At 48.5% G+C, this 18,224-nt stretch overlaps 1 protein-coding gene across 12 annotated transcripts in view; it reads left to right on the forward strand.

Annotated features, from left to right (window-relative positions):
- Nucleotides 1-18,224, forward strand: part of Eml1 (echinoderm microtubule associated protein like 1) — a 168,575-nt gene that overhangs the window by 34,799 nt on the left and 115,552 nt on the right. For 3 of the 12 annotated variants that reach the window (NM_001364194.1, NM_001364195.1, NM_001043335.1), the window contains exon 1: nt 17,016-17,461. The exons of 1 other annotated variant lie outside the window; for it this stretch is intronic. In NM_001364194.1, the coding sequence (NP_001351123.1) occupies nt 17,395-17,461 (67 nt within the window). In that variant the 5' untranslated portion in view covers nt 17,016-17,394. Of the gene's footprint in view, nt 1-4,832; nt 4,896-5,037; nt 5,121-17,015; nt 17,462-18,224 lie in introns of those variants that run through there. 8 more of the 12 variants (NM_001286347.1, NM_001043336.2, XM_030246894.1 and 5 more) reach the window with 6 other exon arrangements.

Raw genomic sequence — 18,224 nt, forward strand, 5'->3', positions numbered from 1 at the left:
GCTAATGTCCTCTGAATTGCTCTGAAGTTGGTCTCCAGGGAAGCCAGCCAGGGAGTAGAGGAGCTTGGGGACTCATGCCATCTGCCCCCCACCTCTTTCTCTGTGTAGAAGAGGCCATGGGCTTCGATCCTTGATCTGAAACAACCCCACCCCAGGCACATTTCCCACAAGTCCCTTCTGCCTCCTCTACTGTTCTGGGAGCTTCACTCAGTTTGTCCTTGCTCTTGTCTGCCCAGTTCCTACAGAGCCTAGGCTTTCTCTTTCTCCTCTTCTCCCTTTTTGTCTCTCACCCTCTCTTCCCCTCCTCTTCCCTGCCTCTCCCTTCCCCTCCCCCACAACTTTTCTTTCTCCCACTCCCCCTCCTTCCCTCTCCCTCCCCCTCCTTTCCTCTCCCTTCCTTCTCTGTCTTACTACACACCTTGCATTTGTCTCTCTACCAGTTCTCTGACTTTTTCTGCTGTTTTCGATGACATGGAATCTATTCAGTGACTTCTTTGATTTCAGACTCTGCACAGTTGTACGATGTTCACTTGAGTCCATGTAAGAATTCAAGTCAGTGCTCTGTCCCCAGAGTTACTTAGCAATTGCCAATATTAAAGTTAAAAACCTTTCATTAACCCCAAGCAGAAACCACTCTGGTGATCAACCAATCATTTCCTACTCCTGCATTCCACTCCACCCACCCCGCACCCCTCCCCCCCAGTCTCCTTTCTAATCTTTGTGGATTTGCCTGCTCTCAACAGCCCTGTGTGCTCTTGTACTAGTTAGCACTCCCTGTCACTAGGACAGAATACCCAACAAAATCACCCTAAAAGAGGAGGGGTTTGTTTTGGTTCCTGGATAAAGGGGATGCAGTTTATCATGGAGGAGAAGGCACAGTGGCTGGGGCTCCACTCTTGGTGCTGTGACAGCCTACTGCATCTCAGAGGGTCAGGAGCCAGGAGCTAGATCTAAGCCTGCCCTATGGCTTGTATCTGCTAGCTAAGCCCTATGTCCTGAAGGCTCCACAGCCTCACAGAGCAGCTGTGGGGACCAAGTGTTCACACTCATGACGTGTGAAGAACATTTCATAGTGAAACTCTGCTATGCCTCCAACGGGAATCATACACTATGAAGTGTTTAGTGTCTGCCTTGTTTGTTTAATGTGTTTGTTTAATGTAATGCTTCAACTTTGCCCGTGTTGTGGCTTATACCCATACTTTGTTTTTATGGCCGAGTAATAGTTCATTATATGGACATAACACATTTTTTTTTACCCATTCACCAGATAGTACACATTGAGGTTTTTTGTTTTGTTTTGTTTTCCATTTTTGGGTCATTATGAACAATTAGTTCACTATTATATTTTATACTTCTTGGTTGAGATGTGTTATCTTTATATTGATTATGTAAAATTTTATCTTAGTGAAAACATTTGATACAATAGCTACTTTAAAGTTTTTGTCAAATTAATTTTAGTATATCGGTCATTGTAGAATTGATGTGTGCTACCTGAGTTCTTCCTTAAAACTGAGTTGCTTTTCCTGCAGAGAGGGGAGAAAAGAGGTGAGAGAGAGGAAGAAAGACAGAGAGACAGAGATATAGAGAGGCATAGAGAAAGAGATAGAGAGAGACAGAGATATAGAGACAGAGAGACACAGAGAGATAGAGAGACGGATAGAGAGACAGAGATAGAGAGAGTCAAATAAGATACAGAAAGACAGAAACAGAGATACAGTGAGACAGAGAGAGGCAGAGAGACAGAGATTGACAGAGAGACAGAGATTGACAGAGAGGCAGAGAGAGTGCCATAGGTGTGGGTCCCTGCAGAAGCCTGGAGAGGGTCCTAGAACCCCTGGCACTGGGTGGCAGGCACTGGGTGACAGGGAATTCTGAACCTGGGTTCTCTGGAAGATCAGAAAGCAGTCCTGACTGCTGAACCATCTCTTTAGCCCCAAGTGTTGACATTTTTGTTAGTTAACTTGGTTGGACAGAAACTTCAGACTCTGACATCTATGGTGGCTTGGGGCTCACATCTTGCTTAAGATTTTAATACGTGTCAGAGGATGAGTGATTTGGGGATCAGCCAGAGGATCTGGCAGGACTCACACACAGGATCTGGGGTTCTGTTTCTCTGACTCTGCCCTTTCTTGGATCACCTCTCCCTCCTCCTCTCCCTCCTCCTTTCCCTCCTCCTGATTCTGCTGGATGGAAAGCCAGCAGGTCATCTCTTGGAATTTTAGTTGCATTACCTCACAGATGTGTTTGGCCTCCAGGCAAAGCCTCAAAACCGAGAGGTTCACTACGTGTGGGTTTCTTCTCAGAAATGTCTGTTCCCTTTTTGGGGGTGGGGGCTATTTTTTGAGGCAGGGTTTCTCTGTGTTACTCTGACTGGCCTTGAACTCAAAGATCTGCCTGTCTCTGCTTCCTGAGTGCTGGGATTAGGTGTGTGCCGCCACACCTAGTGCCTCTTGAAAATTTCTTAAAATTTATTATTTCATGCATACATGTACAATCACAATCACGCACACACTCACACACGTGCACGCATGTTCATGCAATGCCACTGAACCTCCTCTTCCCATCAACCCCTGTTCCTGCTTTAATGTGTCCTCCCCCTCACCCCGTGTGTGTCTGTGTGTCTGTGTAGCTTGGTGTTAAGTAGAGTTGCTTACATGGACACATGGGCTAGTGATTGTTTTTCAGACACAGGCGACTTCTGCACAGCTCCTCCTCTGAAGAAAATGATGCCCCTCTCCCTCCCCCTCCCCCTCCCCCAGCAGCCATAGTTAAATGCCCAAAGTTTCTTATTTAGGGCTGGGGCCTCAAGACCCTCTCCCTGATTCCATGTTGTAATGTTGACAGGCCCCATCTAACTACGTGTCTGGTGCAAATGACCATGGCGTCTCAGAATTTCTGGCTGCCCTGGCCACGCCACCCCCAGAAGATGGTGCTTTACAGATGGCTCCTGTTCCCCAGCTGTTCCCTCTTCTGAGATGTTCATTGAGCCTTGTGGTGTTGATGTAGGTGTCCCATTTAGGGCTGGGCTCTCAGCAGTCTAATCTCAGAGCTTTGGCCAGTTGTGGATCTCTGCATTAACTGCTGATCAATTCATGGAGGAGCCTCCCAGGCCAGGACTGAGAGCAGTGTGGTGTAGTCCCTGGGTATAAGAATTCAAAGGCAGTCGTACCGTGTTTTGTTGGCGGGGTGGCGTCTGAGCCCTGACTGCTGTTACTAACCTCAGGGCCTTGGCTGTTCCCTTACTACTTGGTCCAGAGTCTGATTTCTGATGGTGCCTGTGGACGGTCTTGTTCATAGCAAGGGACGCAAAGGCCCCCAACTTCACATTTTTCCCTAGCTTCCTGGGCATATTCTGATATTTTTCTGCTTGGTTCCACATATTTTGGGTTGTGGCTGGCCCTCTTAGTCTCTGCTAAATTGATTTTATGGGCCATTAGTAGGTCACAACCCATGTGTGACCCGTGGTGCTCTCCAGCATGATAGACAAGGAGCAGGTGCTCCTAACGAGGCACTCAGTGAAGGAATGAAATGCAATTCGGACCCTCCCCACACAGCCCACAGGGCTTTGCATTCTGAGCTGCTACGGAATGGTCTTAGGCTGTCTCAGAAGCAGGGTGCCCAACTGTGGTGCTCCCACACCTTCTTCTGGGGCCTACAGTGACCAGAGCCCAAAGTCACTTAGAGTTCATTCCTCAGTTGAAACAACTCAAAGATTTTTTTTGTAAGATCCTGACTCCCCCATCCCATACATATACTTCCTCTCTGTCTCTCTGTCACACACAAACACAAACCTGAGTGCTTTCTCTGTCTCTGACTTTCTGTCTCTGTCTCTCTCTGTCACATACACACACTCTGTCTCTCTGCCACACTCACACACACACACACACACACACACACACACATACATACCCAGTCTTTCTCTCTTACATACACACAAACATACTCTCTCTCTCTCTCCCTCCCTCTCTCTCTCTCTCTCTCTCTCTCTCTCTCTCTCACACACACACACACACACACACTGTCTCTCTGTCTCTCTGTCATACATATATACTCTCTCTCTGTGTCTCTCTGTCACACACACACACACACACACACACACACACACACACACACACACGGCAGCAACAAAAGGCTGCCAGCTTCTTATTTTGCTATTTAAATGTGGCTGTGCAATAATGATGCCCACCACCTCTAACTGTGGTTTCCTAAAAGGAAAGTTATTATCTTTAAAGTTTTACTGTAGTAATTTAGTGTACATGCGTGCACACTTGCACACATCTACCACAGTGCGCATGTAGAAGTCAGAGGACAACTTGTGGGAGTCAGTTCTCTTACTATGTGGGTCCAGAGACTCCAACACAGGCTCTTCAGGCTTAGCCACAAGTGCCTTTACCTAGTGCGCTATCCTGCTGGCCCTAGGAAGTTTATTTTGTCATTCCAAATGTCAGATGAACAACCAAAGAAGAAGGCAAAGTCCCTAAAGGAAACATGTTTCCGTTCCTGACACATTTACCATATGTGTCTCTCACTAGCTCATGGGCATGCACCTGGAGCCCCGACTTGACTGGCACCCTAGGAGGCTAGGCTAGAAGGACCCAGAAGCTTCCAAAGTCCCTGCATCAGATCCATGGAGGGAGCGCACCTCTCAGGACCAAGCTGCTGAGAGAACAAAGGGTTCCAGATTTCCCCAGAATAATTATCCAACTGCAGAGGTACAGGCCTCACTCCCAGAGTCCTCTCTGTTCAATAGAATTCCCAGGCCCCAGAGCTCATTTCACTAAGTGCAGGCGGCCCCCTGAGGCAGCCCCATCTGCCCTACATACCACCTCCCAGATACACAAGGTCTTGTGGCAGAAAGCAGGAGCCTGGATGGGAAGAGGAGCCGGCTGGCTGAGGTGACTGTCCCCCTCCCAACCCCATTCCGGGAGCAGTTCTGGGGGTCTAGGGGTCTCGTTAGAGCTTGCGTAATGGATGGCTTTACTGACGGCCAGGAGGACATGAGAGGCACAGTCTGCTCATTGTCTGCTCTGCCTCCAGGCTCCCTTTGGAGGAGGGACAGCCGGGTGGCTCGCACAGGGAGGACCAGGCTCGGTGTCTGTCTTCTGCTCCGAGAAGGTTGGGTGAGCATCTACTGGCACTCCTATTCTTCATCTGGACCTACCTGGGGCTGGGATGCTGGGCTGTGGTGGGAGCCTCTGAACCATGCATGGAGACAAGGAAGGGCTTGGTCAGAAGAGCCTCTGGCGTGGCTCCAGGGGGGCAGGATAGGAGGAAGAGCAGGCTCGGCAATGTGCAAAGGGTGGACTGGGAGTCTGTAAGGTGAGATTCTGGGGCCAGGGAACTCTGTCCAGTTCTCAGAATGACTCTGGTCACAGACAGGGAAGGGCTGGTGACCAAAGCCTTCATCGCTGTCTGTATTCCTCACCAGGTGTTCTTAGATACCCTGGGAACCCAAAGGGACCCAGCCTCCCCTCTGGTGTTCTGGTTGGCCATGATGACTGTGTTGTATTCTGTATTTGTGTGTTGTCTCCCTCCCCCAACTCCCATGTATACCTTTCTTTCCTGCCACTCAGGCTGTTCTACTGAGACCCCCACAGGACCCACCCCTATGTTCAGCAACTGAAACATATCATGGCCAGCATACCAGGGGACTCCTGATAGCTCTACATTGCTAGTCCTAGGGAGGTTGCTGAAACCTTTAAAAACCTTTAAAAGCCCCACTGGGATAGTGGCTCAGCTGCTCCCCTGAGAGACTCTTTTCAGCCATGGGCATGGGTCCTGCTTGTTTGGGAGGCAACCAAGGGCGTTGACTTGGCTCGTGGGTTCTCTGCTAGTTAGGGATGGTCTGCTCTGTCCACGTGGGTCCCTCCCTGGTGGGGCCAAAACTGAAGATAGGAAAGATGGGGGTGGGGTGGAGGTGGGGGTGGGGGGAGGCTTGCGTTCTTTTGGAAATGAGTTAGGATTTTAATTGCAAATCTTGCAGACCTCACCAACAGCTTGACTTTAAGGGAAAAGATGAGCTAAATTTAAGCTAGCCAGTTAAAGAGCCAAAATGCAGTTTACTAATTAGCTTAAAATGGAAACCAGTTCAGTAACATAAAGAGCTTTACTGGTAAAGGGGGGAGGGGGAGTTGGGTTTTTTTTTTTTTTTTTCATTCTGTGATCTACTGAGTACCATCCTGGAGTCAACAATGCAGCTTCCGTGGGGACACGGCCCAAGAGGTGACCACAGTCACCATCTTCATCAGGCATGCTCTAGGCGTGATGGTGCAATCCGACTGGGACCAGTCTCTAACTCCCAAGCACCCAGAGGGTCTAGTCTTGGTTCCTAGGGAGTACAGAGCCGAAAGCAGGCACACAAGGACCATCATGTGCAGGTCCCGGGTGCTGAGGAGTTCAACAGCAGAAGGAAGGGGATGTGCAGAGGAGAGGACAGAGGGCCTTGAGAAAAGAGGGGACAGAGGGGGACACAAGTCCAATGTGAGATGGGAAGTGGGGGCAAGCCCAAAGAACAGTAAGGGGCTCATTTTTCAGGCAGGTAGGCTGACACACAACAGGTATGGTAAGTTCCAGGCCACCAAGAAGATTAACCTAGCCTCACTCCTGTGAGTTAGTAGACCCAGATCCTCCTTCACTTCAGTGAGGAAGGACTAGAGTTGGGCTTTGACAGGCTGGCTTCCAGTGTGGAAGATACATTCTGTTAGCTGGCTGTGTTCTTAATATAATTAAATATAATGTTAGAGACCGAGAGCCTAATGTGTACATTAACTCCTTAGTCTCCTTTTATCACCGATAGCATAGGTGCTGGGATGGCAAGAAGAATTATGGATGAAATGCTTTGCAGACTCACTTAGAACATATAGCATGTGAAGCTGGGCGTAATGGCTCACACCTTTAATCCCAGCACTTGGGAGGCAGGGGCAGGTAGATCTCTGAGTTCGAGGTCAGCCTGATCTACAGAGCAAACTCCAGGGCTATACAGAGAAACTATCGAAAGAGAGAGAGAGAGAGAGAGAGAGAGAGAGAGAGAGAGAGAGACTGTGAACAATTCTGATACAAAGAGCAGCCTTTGGGAGAAATAGCAGGTTTTATGCTATAGTTTATGTATGCATTCTTCCAACTGAAGCAGACGGGCTTTCTAAACTATGCCTCTCTTTTGAGAATATTTATTTTTTTTCTGCTGCTTTAAATGGCACAATAAAATGCCCTACTGTCAAAAATAAAGTCTTAGCAGGTGACATAACTATTCCCATACATAAGTGGGACACATGTGTCTGTGGAGTCGGTGGATTCAGTCAGCCACCTATCAGGGGGAAATGAATGTCAAAAGACCAATGTAGAGGATCCTTTAAATAACACAGCGTCACGGCTCTTTATGCAGCCCTGATATTGATAGACTATGTTTAGCCATCATCTCTAGGTGGCATAAGCACAGGGTTGGGGGCAGAAATCAGTGGCACAGCTCTCACCCCGTGTGCTGGGCTCAAACAGTTAACCGGTGGCTATGTATCAGGTCTGGGAAACCCTGTGGCTCTCTATGCAGGATTTCTGAGCATGTGTGGGCTTTGTTTGGTGTTGGTAAGGGGGTCTTGAGAGTGACTCCTGCACATAACCAAGGGTCAACTGTGTGTGTATACGCAATCAGCAGCCCTACAGATGGAAGGAAGGAGATGGCAATGTCTCTCTGTAAATGGAGGAAGTCCGAAGTCCTGTGAGATTCATTGGTGCGGAGTCCCTAGGATAGGTACAAGCTCACTATTGTCACATCTGTTGGAAATAGTTGGGTGTTTAAAAAAGATTTATCTACTTTATTGAATGTGTATGGTTATTTTGTCTGCCTGTGTGTCTGTACATCATGTGTGTGACTGGTGCCCTCAGAGGCCAGAAGAGGGTATTAGGTCTCCTGGAATTTGAGTTGCAGACCATTATAAGCTGCTATGTGGATTCTGTGAGTCGAATCTGGTTCCTCTGGGAGAACAGCTAGTACTCTTAACTGCTAAGGTCTCTCCAGCCCTCAGCCAGCTTTTCATTGCTATACCATAAGCAATACAATGCAATTAAGGACCCAGCACAAGTGTGAATTCTAGTTTATTGTCCTTAGTAATTCCTACCACTACTAAGAACTATTAGTAATATTATTAGTAATGCAGTCACACTGGGATCCTCTCTTCTCACACGTTGACAGGTTAACTACAGATCTGTCCTCAAGCCACCTTGTCCTGCTGACACACGCTTCTCACCGGCTTGGCCAACACACAGACGTGTTTACACATCGACGCGTTGTGTAGGAATATTTTCCTTATGGGAGATTTATTATGGGGCCCTGGATGGAGAGCCTTTAGCCACCATGGGCCTTTATCCCATAACTTCATTCAGGTGCAGTTGAAAGTTGATTGGTTATCACAGATTTAGAGTTTTGTGTCTAAGAGAAAAGGCCCAGAGCCCCGTCATCTCCACAGTTCTTATTCAAAGGAAAGGCCTATTCGATGGAGACCTGCACCTCTTCTCCTGCCATCAGTCTCAGAAGACAGTTCCATAGATGTCTCTAGGTGGGGTGTGTGAAGGAATCAAGACACTGAGCGCATTCACTCGCGCACACACACACACACACACACACACACACACACACACACACACACAAAGATACTGGGGAAGTAAGACTCAAGTGTTCACGTGGAAGGCAATGGTTCAGGTGGCAATGTGCTCACTATACAAGCATGAGAACCTGAGTTTGGTTCCCAGCATCCACAAAAATGAGCCAGATGAGGGGTCGAACTTGGATTCACAACACTAGACTCAGAAGCTCCTGGTCAGCCAGCCTGGCTACTTGTGAAGCCCCAGCGTAGTGAGAGACCCTGTCTCCAAAGCACAAGGTAGATAGATAGTGCTTGGAGAATGACACCTAGGGTTGACCTCTGACCTCTACCCACAGGTTTGGACTCTGTGTTCTGTGGATCCCCGTCTCCACATCACTCTAGACTGCTCCCCCTAAGATGAGCAAGCTTGTAGGAGCTTGGTGGCAAGTCCCAAGCTAACCCATAAACGGATCTATCTCTTGACTTTTCTGATAAAAATCCAGATCTCTAGTAACTTCACTGCATTTTTCGAAACTCTGCTGCTTCGAGATGGCATTTTAAATATGCGCATATGGATGTCAGCCTTGTCTCCCAGTGCCCAATGTGGATGGATTCTCAGCCTTTCCACGCTAGCTGGAATGACTATACAATCTATTATCCTTACTGGAATACATAAGCAAGTCAAAGGGACACAACTAGACACTTGCCAGGACCTAGGCAGGAACCTGGCTGTCCCAGGCCCACTGTGGTGAGCGAGGCTCTGATGTTAGCCGATCGTCTCAGTGGTCAGCCCGTAGCATGCCAAGAACTGCCGTGGAGCCTACAGGCAACACAACGGAGCAGACAACTAAATAGTCTCAAGATGAACTTGTCCCTTTGAGACAGTGTAAGTTGAAGTTCATGTACAATGTCCCATGGTGCCTACGTTATTGTATGTGGGATATTTAGATGTTTACAGGCCCAGGATTTCTCAATGTGATGGCATAGTTAAAAAAAAAAAAAAAAAAAAAAAGAAGACCTACTTTAGATGGCTCAGCAGTTAAAAGTGCATACTACCCTTGCAGCGGACCCAAGTTCAGTACCCAGCACCAACTCCAGGGTACACGACACCCTCTTCTGTCTTGTGCCGGCATCTGCATTCCTGTGCACAAAGCACACACAGATGCACACATGTACACGTACTTAAAAATAAAAATAAATCTTAAAAAAAAAAGAAAACCAGCTGCAAATTGCCTTCCGTTTTCCAATTCACCTCAGATACTTCAGAACGTGCGAGCTCATTTGATTGGATGCAAATTGCTAAGAACATCTTTGAGTAAACAGTCGATGAACAATTATTATCTGTGGGAATGTAACGGGTCAGCCTTTCTGTAACGGGGCTGTGAGGTTGAGACGTTTGTAGGAAAGATGGTCTGTGTCTTGGTTGGTGCGTCTCTGACTCCTGACCCTGAAATTCATAGGAATGCAGAAGCCACCTTCCTACAATGAACTGAGAGAGAGATAAAGAGCCAGGACATTTGAACTCAGGATGGGAGTCACCAAGGACCCAGAATCCTGGCCTGCATATTTAGGACTTGGCTCTCTGGGTCTTTTTTTCTCCACTAAGGATGAACATCCCAAAGAGAAGAGATAGCAGAAACATCTCACAAGCACTCACAAGAGGAGAGAGCTGTGGAGAGTCGCTCAGTTACTGGGAACACAGTCTCTGGCTTTTGACAATCCTTAATTTAGCCAGATGGAATTACGGAAAACTGGAAAGAGAGAGAGAGGGTCGTCATCCCCCTCCCCCAAAAGGAGGGAAAGTTGGATTATGGAAAATACAATGATACATTTCATATTAATATTGGTGCTGAGAAAAGCTTTCAACCGATCTGCGAAGAGCTAGCGTGGAAATGCTTGGCAGAATGGTTGTCATTAACAGCCGACGATCCGTTCCCTCTCTGCATGGGACTAGATCAACAGGGCTGGTTCAGAGGACTAAGATGGCTGAGGAGACAGCCAGGGCAACTTTATCTTTTGTTGGACAAACCTAGGGCTACCTCTGGGAGGCCTCCCCAGAAGTCTGAGCAGGGCTCTCCCTTCCCCCAGAGGCTCTGCTAGCAGGCTTATGGGGAACAAGGATGAAGGGGACACTGGGGACTTCTCACTCTATACTCACTTCCTGTCACAGAGCTGTGGGTCAAATGCCAGATCTGAGAGTTGAAGAGGTTTTAGTTGGGCTAAAATGATGGGTGGAAACCAATAACATGACATGTAGCAGGAATAAAGATTAATCCCGTCTTTAGAGAAAAATGGAATCAATTAGTTCAGCACCGGATGGAGAAAATCTGACATCAGTTGTTTGAAAAAGACTGATAGGTTTATGATTGACCATGGGCCTACATTCACCCCTTGGCTATATCATCATCACCACCACCACCATCAATATCAATAATAAAGTCAATGAGAATCTTAGGTGCATCAATAAGGACACGGTATCCTGGGTGCTAAGGATAGCCACACTGCTAGAGAGGTTCTCATGTGTTAGGGATGGGCCTCTCTTCAGGTAAGGAGTCTAGAAGCTATGGACCATGCTACGTATCTAGGTACCCAAATGGAGAATGTTATCCTGGGATATGCATCCTCTCGTCCACATTTGGGAGTGTATTGTGTATGATGGGAAACTGTTTTTTCCCTGGAGGAGTCATTCCTTCCTTCACTCATCGGTAGTTACAGATGGTCTATTTCACGTAACACTGTGTCGTGGTGAACCTTAGAAGCACATACTCCAGGAGAGGAGGGTACCGACGTCAGAGATATGTATGCAATTGCAGGGGATAGGCAGGGGATATGCATGGGGATTCCCACCAGGGAGCTGCTGCTGGGGCAGCCTTGTTGCTGATGGGAAAGGAAGACGGGCACTAAGGACAGGGAGAGCTTGCTGGTCTGATCCAGAGTGCTCAAGGTATGGCGTGACTGAAAGCTGTGATCAGGACTTGTAGCTAACATGGTATGGCCGGGTATCGTAGATGCTAACACCGACCTTTGAGGCAGGGACACAAAGTCTATGTCCCCATGTAATGGTGGGTGACAGGATGAAATGGCATGAGTTAACTCTCTTTGTCTCAGTCCTGGAGCAACGGCACCAACAGGGCAGATCACCACACAGGGTATATTGTGATATTTCTGCACACTTGGAAGCTTCAGGCATGTCGCAGGCAGACAGAATAAACTAGCCTAAAAGGATCATTTTTTTTTTCTTTTGGCAAGGGTATCTAGGATTGAAAAAAGAAATCTATTTAGTCACTGGGATTCTTCAGTTTTGGGAGGGGCTGAGTGTCCCTGTGTCAGGGATGCTGTGGAACAGACAGTTGCATTGTCAGGCAGGCAGGAAGCCACAGTGTAATGCTCCCTATTGATGCTAAGAATCACTCTGTTTTTCATTTTACAGAGCGTTTATCATGCGTGGGTATAATATACATTTACTTACATTGTATTGTGTATATCAGATGCCATTTCTGAGCCAGGATCTCACTAGGTGGCCCAGACTGACTTCAAACTTGTAGTCATCTGTCCCTCAGCCTCCAAAGTGCTGTCATTATAGCTGTGGCCCACCACACTCCATATTTTATATTTTAATACCAGGCCTGGGAGTGGAGTCTGCAAACTAACCAGTCCTTGGCATTGAGATTCTCTGATGACTGTGTGTCTGTTTGATAGGACTTCTATGACAAATGCCACACACTGGGTGACTTTAGCTCTATTGTCTGTGATTCTAGAGATTAGAAGGCTGCCTCCTCTGAGGGATGTGGGAGGAACTCCGCGCTACCTGTAGATGCTGTATTCTGTCTTCATGTCCAAATACCTCCTGTCTTAGTCAGGGTTTCTATTCCTGAACAAACATCATGACCAAGAAGCAGGTTGGGAAGGAAAGGGTTTATTCAGCTTACACTTCCTACATTGCTGTTCATCACCAAAGGAAGTCAGGACTGGAACTCAAGCAGGTCAGGAAGCAGGAGCTGATGCAGAGGCTATGAAGGGATGTTCTTTACTGGCTTGCTTCCCCTGGCTTGCTCTCTTATTGAACCCAAGACTACCAGCCCAGGGATGGCACCACCCACGATGGGCCCTTCCCCCTTGATCACTAATTGAGAAAATGCCTTACAGCTGGATCTTGTGGAGGCATTTCCCAAACTGAAGTTCCTTGCTCTGTGATAACTCCAGCCTTTGTCAAGCTGACACACAACACCAGCCAGTATTCTTCCTCTCTCTCTCTCTCTCTCTCTCTCTCTCTCTCTCTCTCTCTCTCTCTTTCTCTCTCTCTCTCTCGTATGTGTGTGTGTACACATGGGTGTGAATATGCTTATGTGTCTGTATGGAGGTCGGAGGAGGGAATTGGGCATCCCTGGGCCTTGTTCCTTTAAGGTAAGATGTCTCTGTGAGCCTGGAGCTCACAGTTGTTTTTGTTTGTTTTTCCAGCTACATTGGCAGATGTTAAGGCTCAGCATCCTCTTGCCTCCATCTCCTTCACTGCTGGGGTTTCAGGCATGCATGGGACCACACCTAGTTTCTGATTTGTTGCTGGGATCTGAAGCCCAGGCCTCAGGCTTGCTTAGCAAGCACACTTTACTGCCACACCACATCTTCAGTCCGCTAGAACACTTTCATCATTCCAAACTGTGACTGTGACCCCAGCAAGCAGCAGCTTCCTAAGTCTCACATCCCAGTGTCCATCTGTCATTTCTGCTCCATCTTCGATCCTGACTACTCTAGGAAGGTCATGCAAGTAGAACCTATAGTATTTAATCCTTTGGGATTGGCTTAGTCACTCAGCATAATGTTCTCAAAGTTCAACCATGCAGCAGCAGGTGTCAGAAGTCCTTTCCTTTTAAAGTTTAAATCATACTCCAGCCCGTGATAGCTCACATTTTGTTTATCCAGTCCGTCACTGGACTTTATGCAGACTTAGGTTATCCCCACCTTCTGGCTCTACCTAACGCTGACACACATGTGATATACATGACGCTGGCATGTGTGTGGATATACATGATGCTGGCATACATGTGGGTATACATAACACTACATATATGTGGATATACATGATGCTAACATGCATGTGGATATGCATAATGCTGTCTTGCCTGTTGGATATACATAAAACTGCATGCATGTGGCTATACAAAAATCTCTACTTTCAATTCTTCTAACCATATTAACAAAAGTGAAATTTCTGTTTCTTCTTCTTCTTCCCCTTTCCTCCCCTCCTCCTCTCCCTCCTCCTCCCCCAACAGCATTGTGTACTCTGTGCTTCATTCATTCCCAGCCCTGAGTGTGGTGCCTGGCACTGGGCAGATATTTTTGGAGAATGTTGAATGAAACAATAGGTAACACAGCCTCACATTTCTGGGTGATATTTTTCTTATTGTTTCTCTATGAATAAAGGCTACAAAACACCCATTTTTCCTTTCTTTCTTTCTCTCTCTCTTTCACACATTACACAAATGCTGGTATTTATCCCACTGAGCACTGTGGTTACATTGTCCTATAAAGTCTACCTCATTAATTACAATGACAACATTTTCTGGGCTCAGGTCACAAATTATCTCAAAGTGACGTGGAATAATAGTCTGTTAAAATGTTTGGGCACAAAAAAAATCACACATTATCAATTAAGCCTTTAAGAGATTTTCTTTCCTTGAACATCTTAGATCCTTTTTATAATGCTATGTAAATTATACCTAATTGACTTAAATGTATAGCCTTCTAATTATTCTAAATTTTGCTTTTTTTTTTTACCCAAATTTTATAATTGTGGGAAACCAGGACTGTTTAATCCCCAAGGTTAAAAGTGTAATCATGGTCTTTACTGCCCCAGGAGCAAGTGGCCTGGGCTCTGAATGAACTGTTATTTGTAATTTCACTCCCTTGGAAATAATATCCTGTAAGAAAATCTCTTGCTGTGGTTAGCAGTGAACTGGGCGTGCTCTGCTCAGGCATGCACCTGCGGTGGTGTGCTACAGAGGTCGGAGGACAACCTGGAGTCTCAGTTCCCAATTTTACTTTCTTTGAGATTTTTTCTTTCTTTTTCCTTCCTTCCTTCCTTCCTTCCTTCCTTCCTTCCTTCCTTCCCTCCCTCCCTCCTTCCTTCCTATCTTTTATTGTTGCTGTTGTTTTGTTTATTTTGTTTTGTTGAGACAGGGTTCTCTGTGTAGCCCTGGCCATCCTAGAACTTGTTCTGTAGAGTACTAGCCTGGCCTTGAACTCAGAGACTCAATGGCCTCTGCCTCCTGAGTGCTAGGATTAAAGGCTGAGCCACAGCTTCTTTTCGTTGTTTAGCACTGAACATGCCGGGCTAGCTGGCCCATAACTCACACTTTCCCGTGTCTGTGCCCCATCTTACTATGGGGATGCCAGGACTGCCAGTGGGAGCTACCACACCTAGTTTGCTCTGGCCCTGGGCATTCCACTCGGGGCCTCACGCTTGGGCAGCAGGTTCTTACTTCACTTTCCGGGCCCACAGCTCAGCTCTTTATTCCAGCTATCCAGCATGTCCTCAAGTATTTCTGCAAAGTATCGAGGAGAGAGCATAAAGGTTAGGAGGGGAGCAGGGGAAATGAAGAGGGCTCAGAGTGAGTGCACACTGGCATTAAATCTGTCCCTTCGGAAACTAGCTCCCTTACAGATGCAGAGGAGCCACAGGTGCCAGGTAGGGGACAGCGAGGACTCTTGACTGCACCTGCTTGCCAACCCTCCTTGGTCTCATTTTTCTTTCCTGCCCACGGACCATGAATGCCCCCAGTCTTTACCTGCAGCATCCAGGAATCCACTTCCCAACTACATTGTCTCTCCACAATGCTGCAGGTCCCCTGGAGGCCTCTGCCACCATCATGCACGTGGGGTTTTCTCTAGCCTGGTCCTCTGTAGAGATGCTGCTCTACAGAGAAGGTATGACAGTGCCAACCTCCTGGAAGTTCTGTGCTGGCGGCTTCCTGAGGCCATTTCCTCTTCGGAGCTGCTGGCTTCCTGGCTGCTCTTTCCAAATTCTCTGCCTTGCCATCGCTCCGATACCAACACCTCGCCAACTTTTTACTTTCTTCTTTCAACCATGGTTCACTATGATCCCTTTGCCAGGGTCTCCCAGTTCTTGTCACTACAACTGCCAGAGTCCTAATGGAAGATTTGCTGCCCTGACTTGACCTTCCTCATCCTTCTGGGCCTGTCTTACAGTGATCTCCCCACAGCCCATCCTCCATCCTTCCTCCTTCTGATCAGCTGGGCTCTTGGTGTCTTGTCTCTAGAGCACTGACAACACACTGGGTTGTTTGATAACAAGTGCTGACTCTGGCTGTCCAGGTCACACCCAACCTCAGCCCTCTAACCCACCCATCCACCGATGCCTGAGTCTTTCTTTTGTCCTTCCATCTCCAGAGTCTGTCTTGTTCTCCTCCCTCCAGGCTTCTTGTCTAGACCCTTTCCCTCAGCCCAATCTCTTTCCCCACATGTCTGCAACATGAGCCCCTCATTCAGGTCAGGTCAGAGCTCCGAGCCTGATAGCAGGCTCGCTCCTCTTTCTTGCACCATTGCCAGCATAGCTCTCCTTCACCCACCTGGTAACAGTTGAATTAGCAGCATCTGGAGCCCTTCCGTCTCCACCCACAACATATTTTCCACCAAAAGCCTTGTTTTCTAAGTGTGGTCTCCTTAGCTAGGACAGAGACCAGGCATGACATCTCTTCTGCCTACATCTTTGAGGACCAGAGTGACAGATCCCATCCCTAGCCTTGTCCTCTAATGAAGTGTGAGAGACCCCAGAGCCCCGGAGAGGTCTGAAAGTTTTCTTGATAACTTTCTAGTCCATTATTATTATGTGACTATTGTATTCAAGGTCTGGAAGTTAATACCGAAAACTTCAGAATTTTACCTCTAGTGGACAGAACCCACCTTCGGCTCAAGCATTCCTTTCTCTCTAGCTTTCTCGATTGTCACTTGGCATTATCTTTATTTCTAGCCATGGGGAGTAAGGCTCAGATCGTTAACCTAGCTGGCGCTTGTATATATAGGCTGGGTGTGCTACTGACTCTTGGGTTTGCTTTTTACAATATTCCTAAGCTGACATTCTCTGCCTGATGGTGAACCTAGATCTATGGGTCTGTAACAATTTAGTCTAAAGTGACAGCGTCATACGAGTTGGTCACAGAGGAAGGGGAATGAGATAATCTCTTTCTGCATCCTTGGTCCCCTCTTGGGGTAGGGACATGGGTTCTTGTGGAGTTACAAGCCCTGAGCTGGAGAACACGCAGACCAGGGGATACGCCTTGCTGGAAGTGGCCCGGTGGGAGGCGCTATGCTGATAGCAAGCGCCACCGTGGTCCAAGTTTAGAGCAGCAGTTGTCCGGGGTCCCGGGGGGGGGGGACAGCTCGAGGGGGAGAAAGGGTGGGCAAGAGGGTCCCTGGGGTCCGGGAACGGGCTGTAAGCGTCCCTTGCTTTCTCTCCCTTTATCCCTCTACCCCCACCCCCACCCCGTAGCATTCTGCCTGTAGATCATAGGAGCAAGGACCAGGGAGGGGACCAGGGCGGGGACCCAGGCTCGCCCAGCTCTGCGCCCCGCCCGCCACGTCTCCTCCGGACCATGCCACCGAGGCCGCCCCCTCGCGGGCAGCGCGGGTGCCGGGTGCTCGTTTTCGGCGGCGGCGGCGGCAGCGGCGGCGGCGGGCCCGGGTTGCCATGGTGACCGGCGGCAGCCACAGCAGGGCCGGCCCCAGCGCCAGCGCCGCGGCGGCTCGGCAGGGCGCAGTGTGTGGGTGAGCGCGGCCGGAGCGGGCGCGGCCCGGCCTCAGCATGGAGGACGGCTTCTCCAGCTATAGCAGCCTGTACGACACGTCCTCGCTGCTGCAGTTCTGCAACGGTGAGCGTGGGCGGGAGGACAGGGGCACGGGGACCGAGTGGCGAGGGCCAGGCCGGGCCGCGGGCGAGGCCGCGCCAAGTCGCTCTGGTTCCCGCCGGCGCATTGTGCTGGGGCCGCGGGGCCGCGCTTCTCCCCGGCTGCGGGCTCCCGGGATCCCCCATGCCCACCCCAGGCTCCGGGCGAGGGCGGATCTGTGGTTCCCAGAGCCCCAGCGGATGCAGCGGCGGAAAGCGCGCGCGAGAGCCCGGGAGCCCCGGAGCCGGGAGGCCCGGGCAACCTCGGCGTTCCGGGGACGTGTTGCTCTTTCGCTTCCAAACTCACATCTGTTTGGACGGTGCTGGATGCAGAACTCAGCAAACAAATCACTGCTGGAACAAAACCTTTGCAGGATGCACGCAGGGCTGGCTGCAGATGGACCTCCAGAATCCTTTTGGGGTCACTTGGATGGAATCATCACGGTTTAATGTGCTCCAGAGCCTGGGTGGACCTGGCTTAAAAGTGTTAGACCTTATTTATTTTGTTTACGGCATCATAGATTTGTTTTTCCCTATATGTGACTATGTGTGTGGCAGGTTTTACAGGGAGGAGACCACCGCGCTACCAATATGGCATCTTAAAAATATATAGAATCATACATGCTGTAAAGATTTTATAGTCTCTGTAGCAGGGTTGGGAAAGATTTTTCACCGCGCTCTGCATATTTTATCAGAACATGATGTGCGATAATTCATGCACAAAAGTTTACCACACTTTTTTTTTTTTG

This window comes from Mus musculus, chromosome 12 (assembly GCF_000001635.26).
Source record: "Mus musculus strain C57BL/6J chromosome 12, GRCm38.p6 C57BL/6J".
Taxonomy (NCBI): Eukaryota; Metazoa; Chordata; class Mammalia; order Rodentia; family Muridae; genus Mus; species Mus musculus.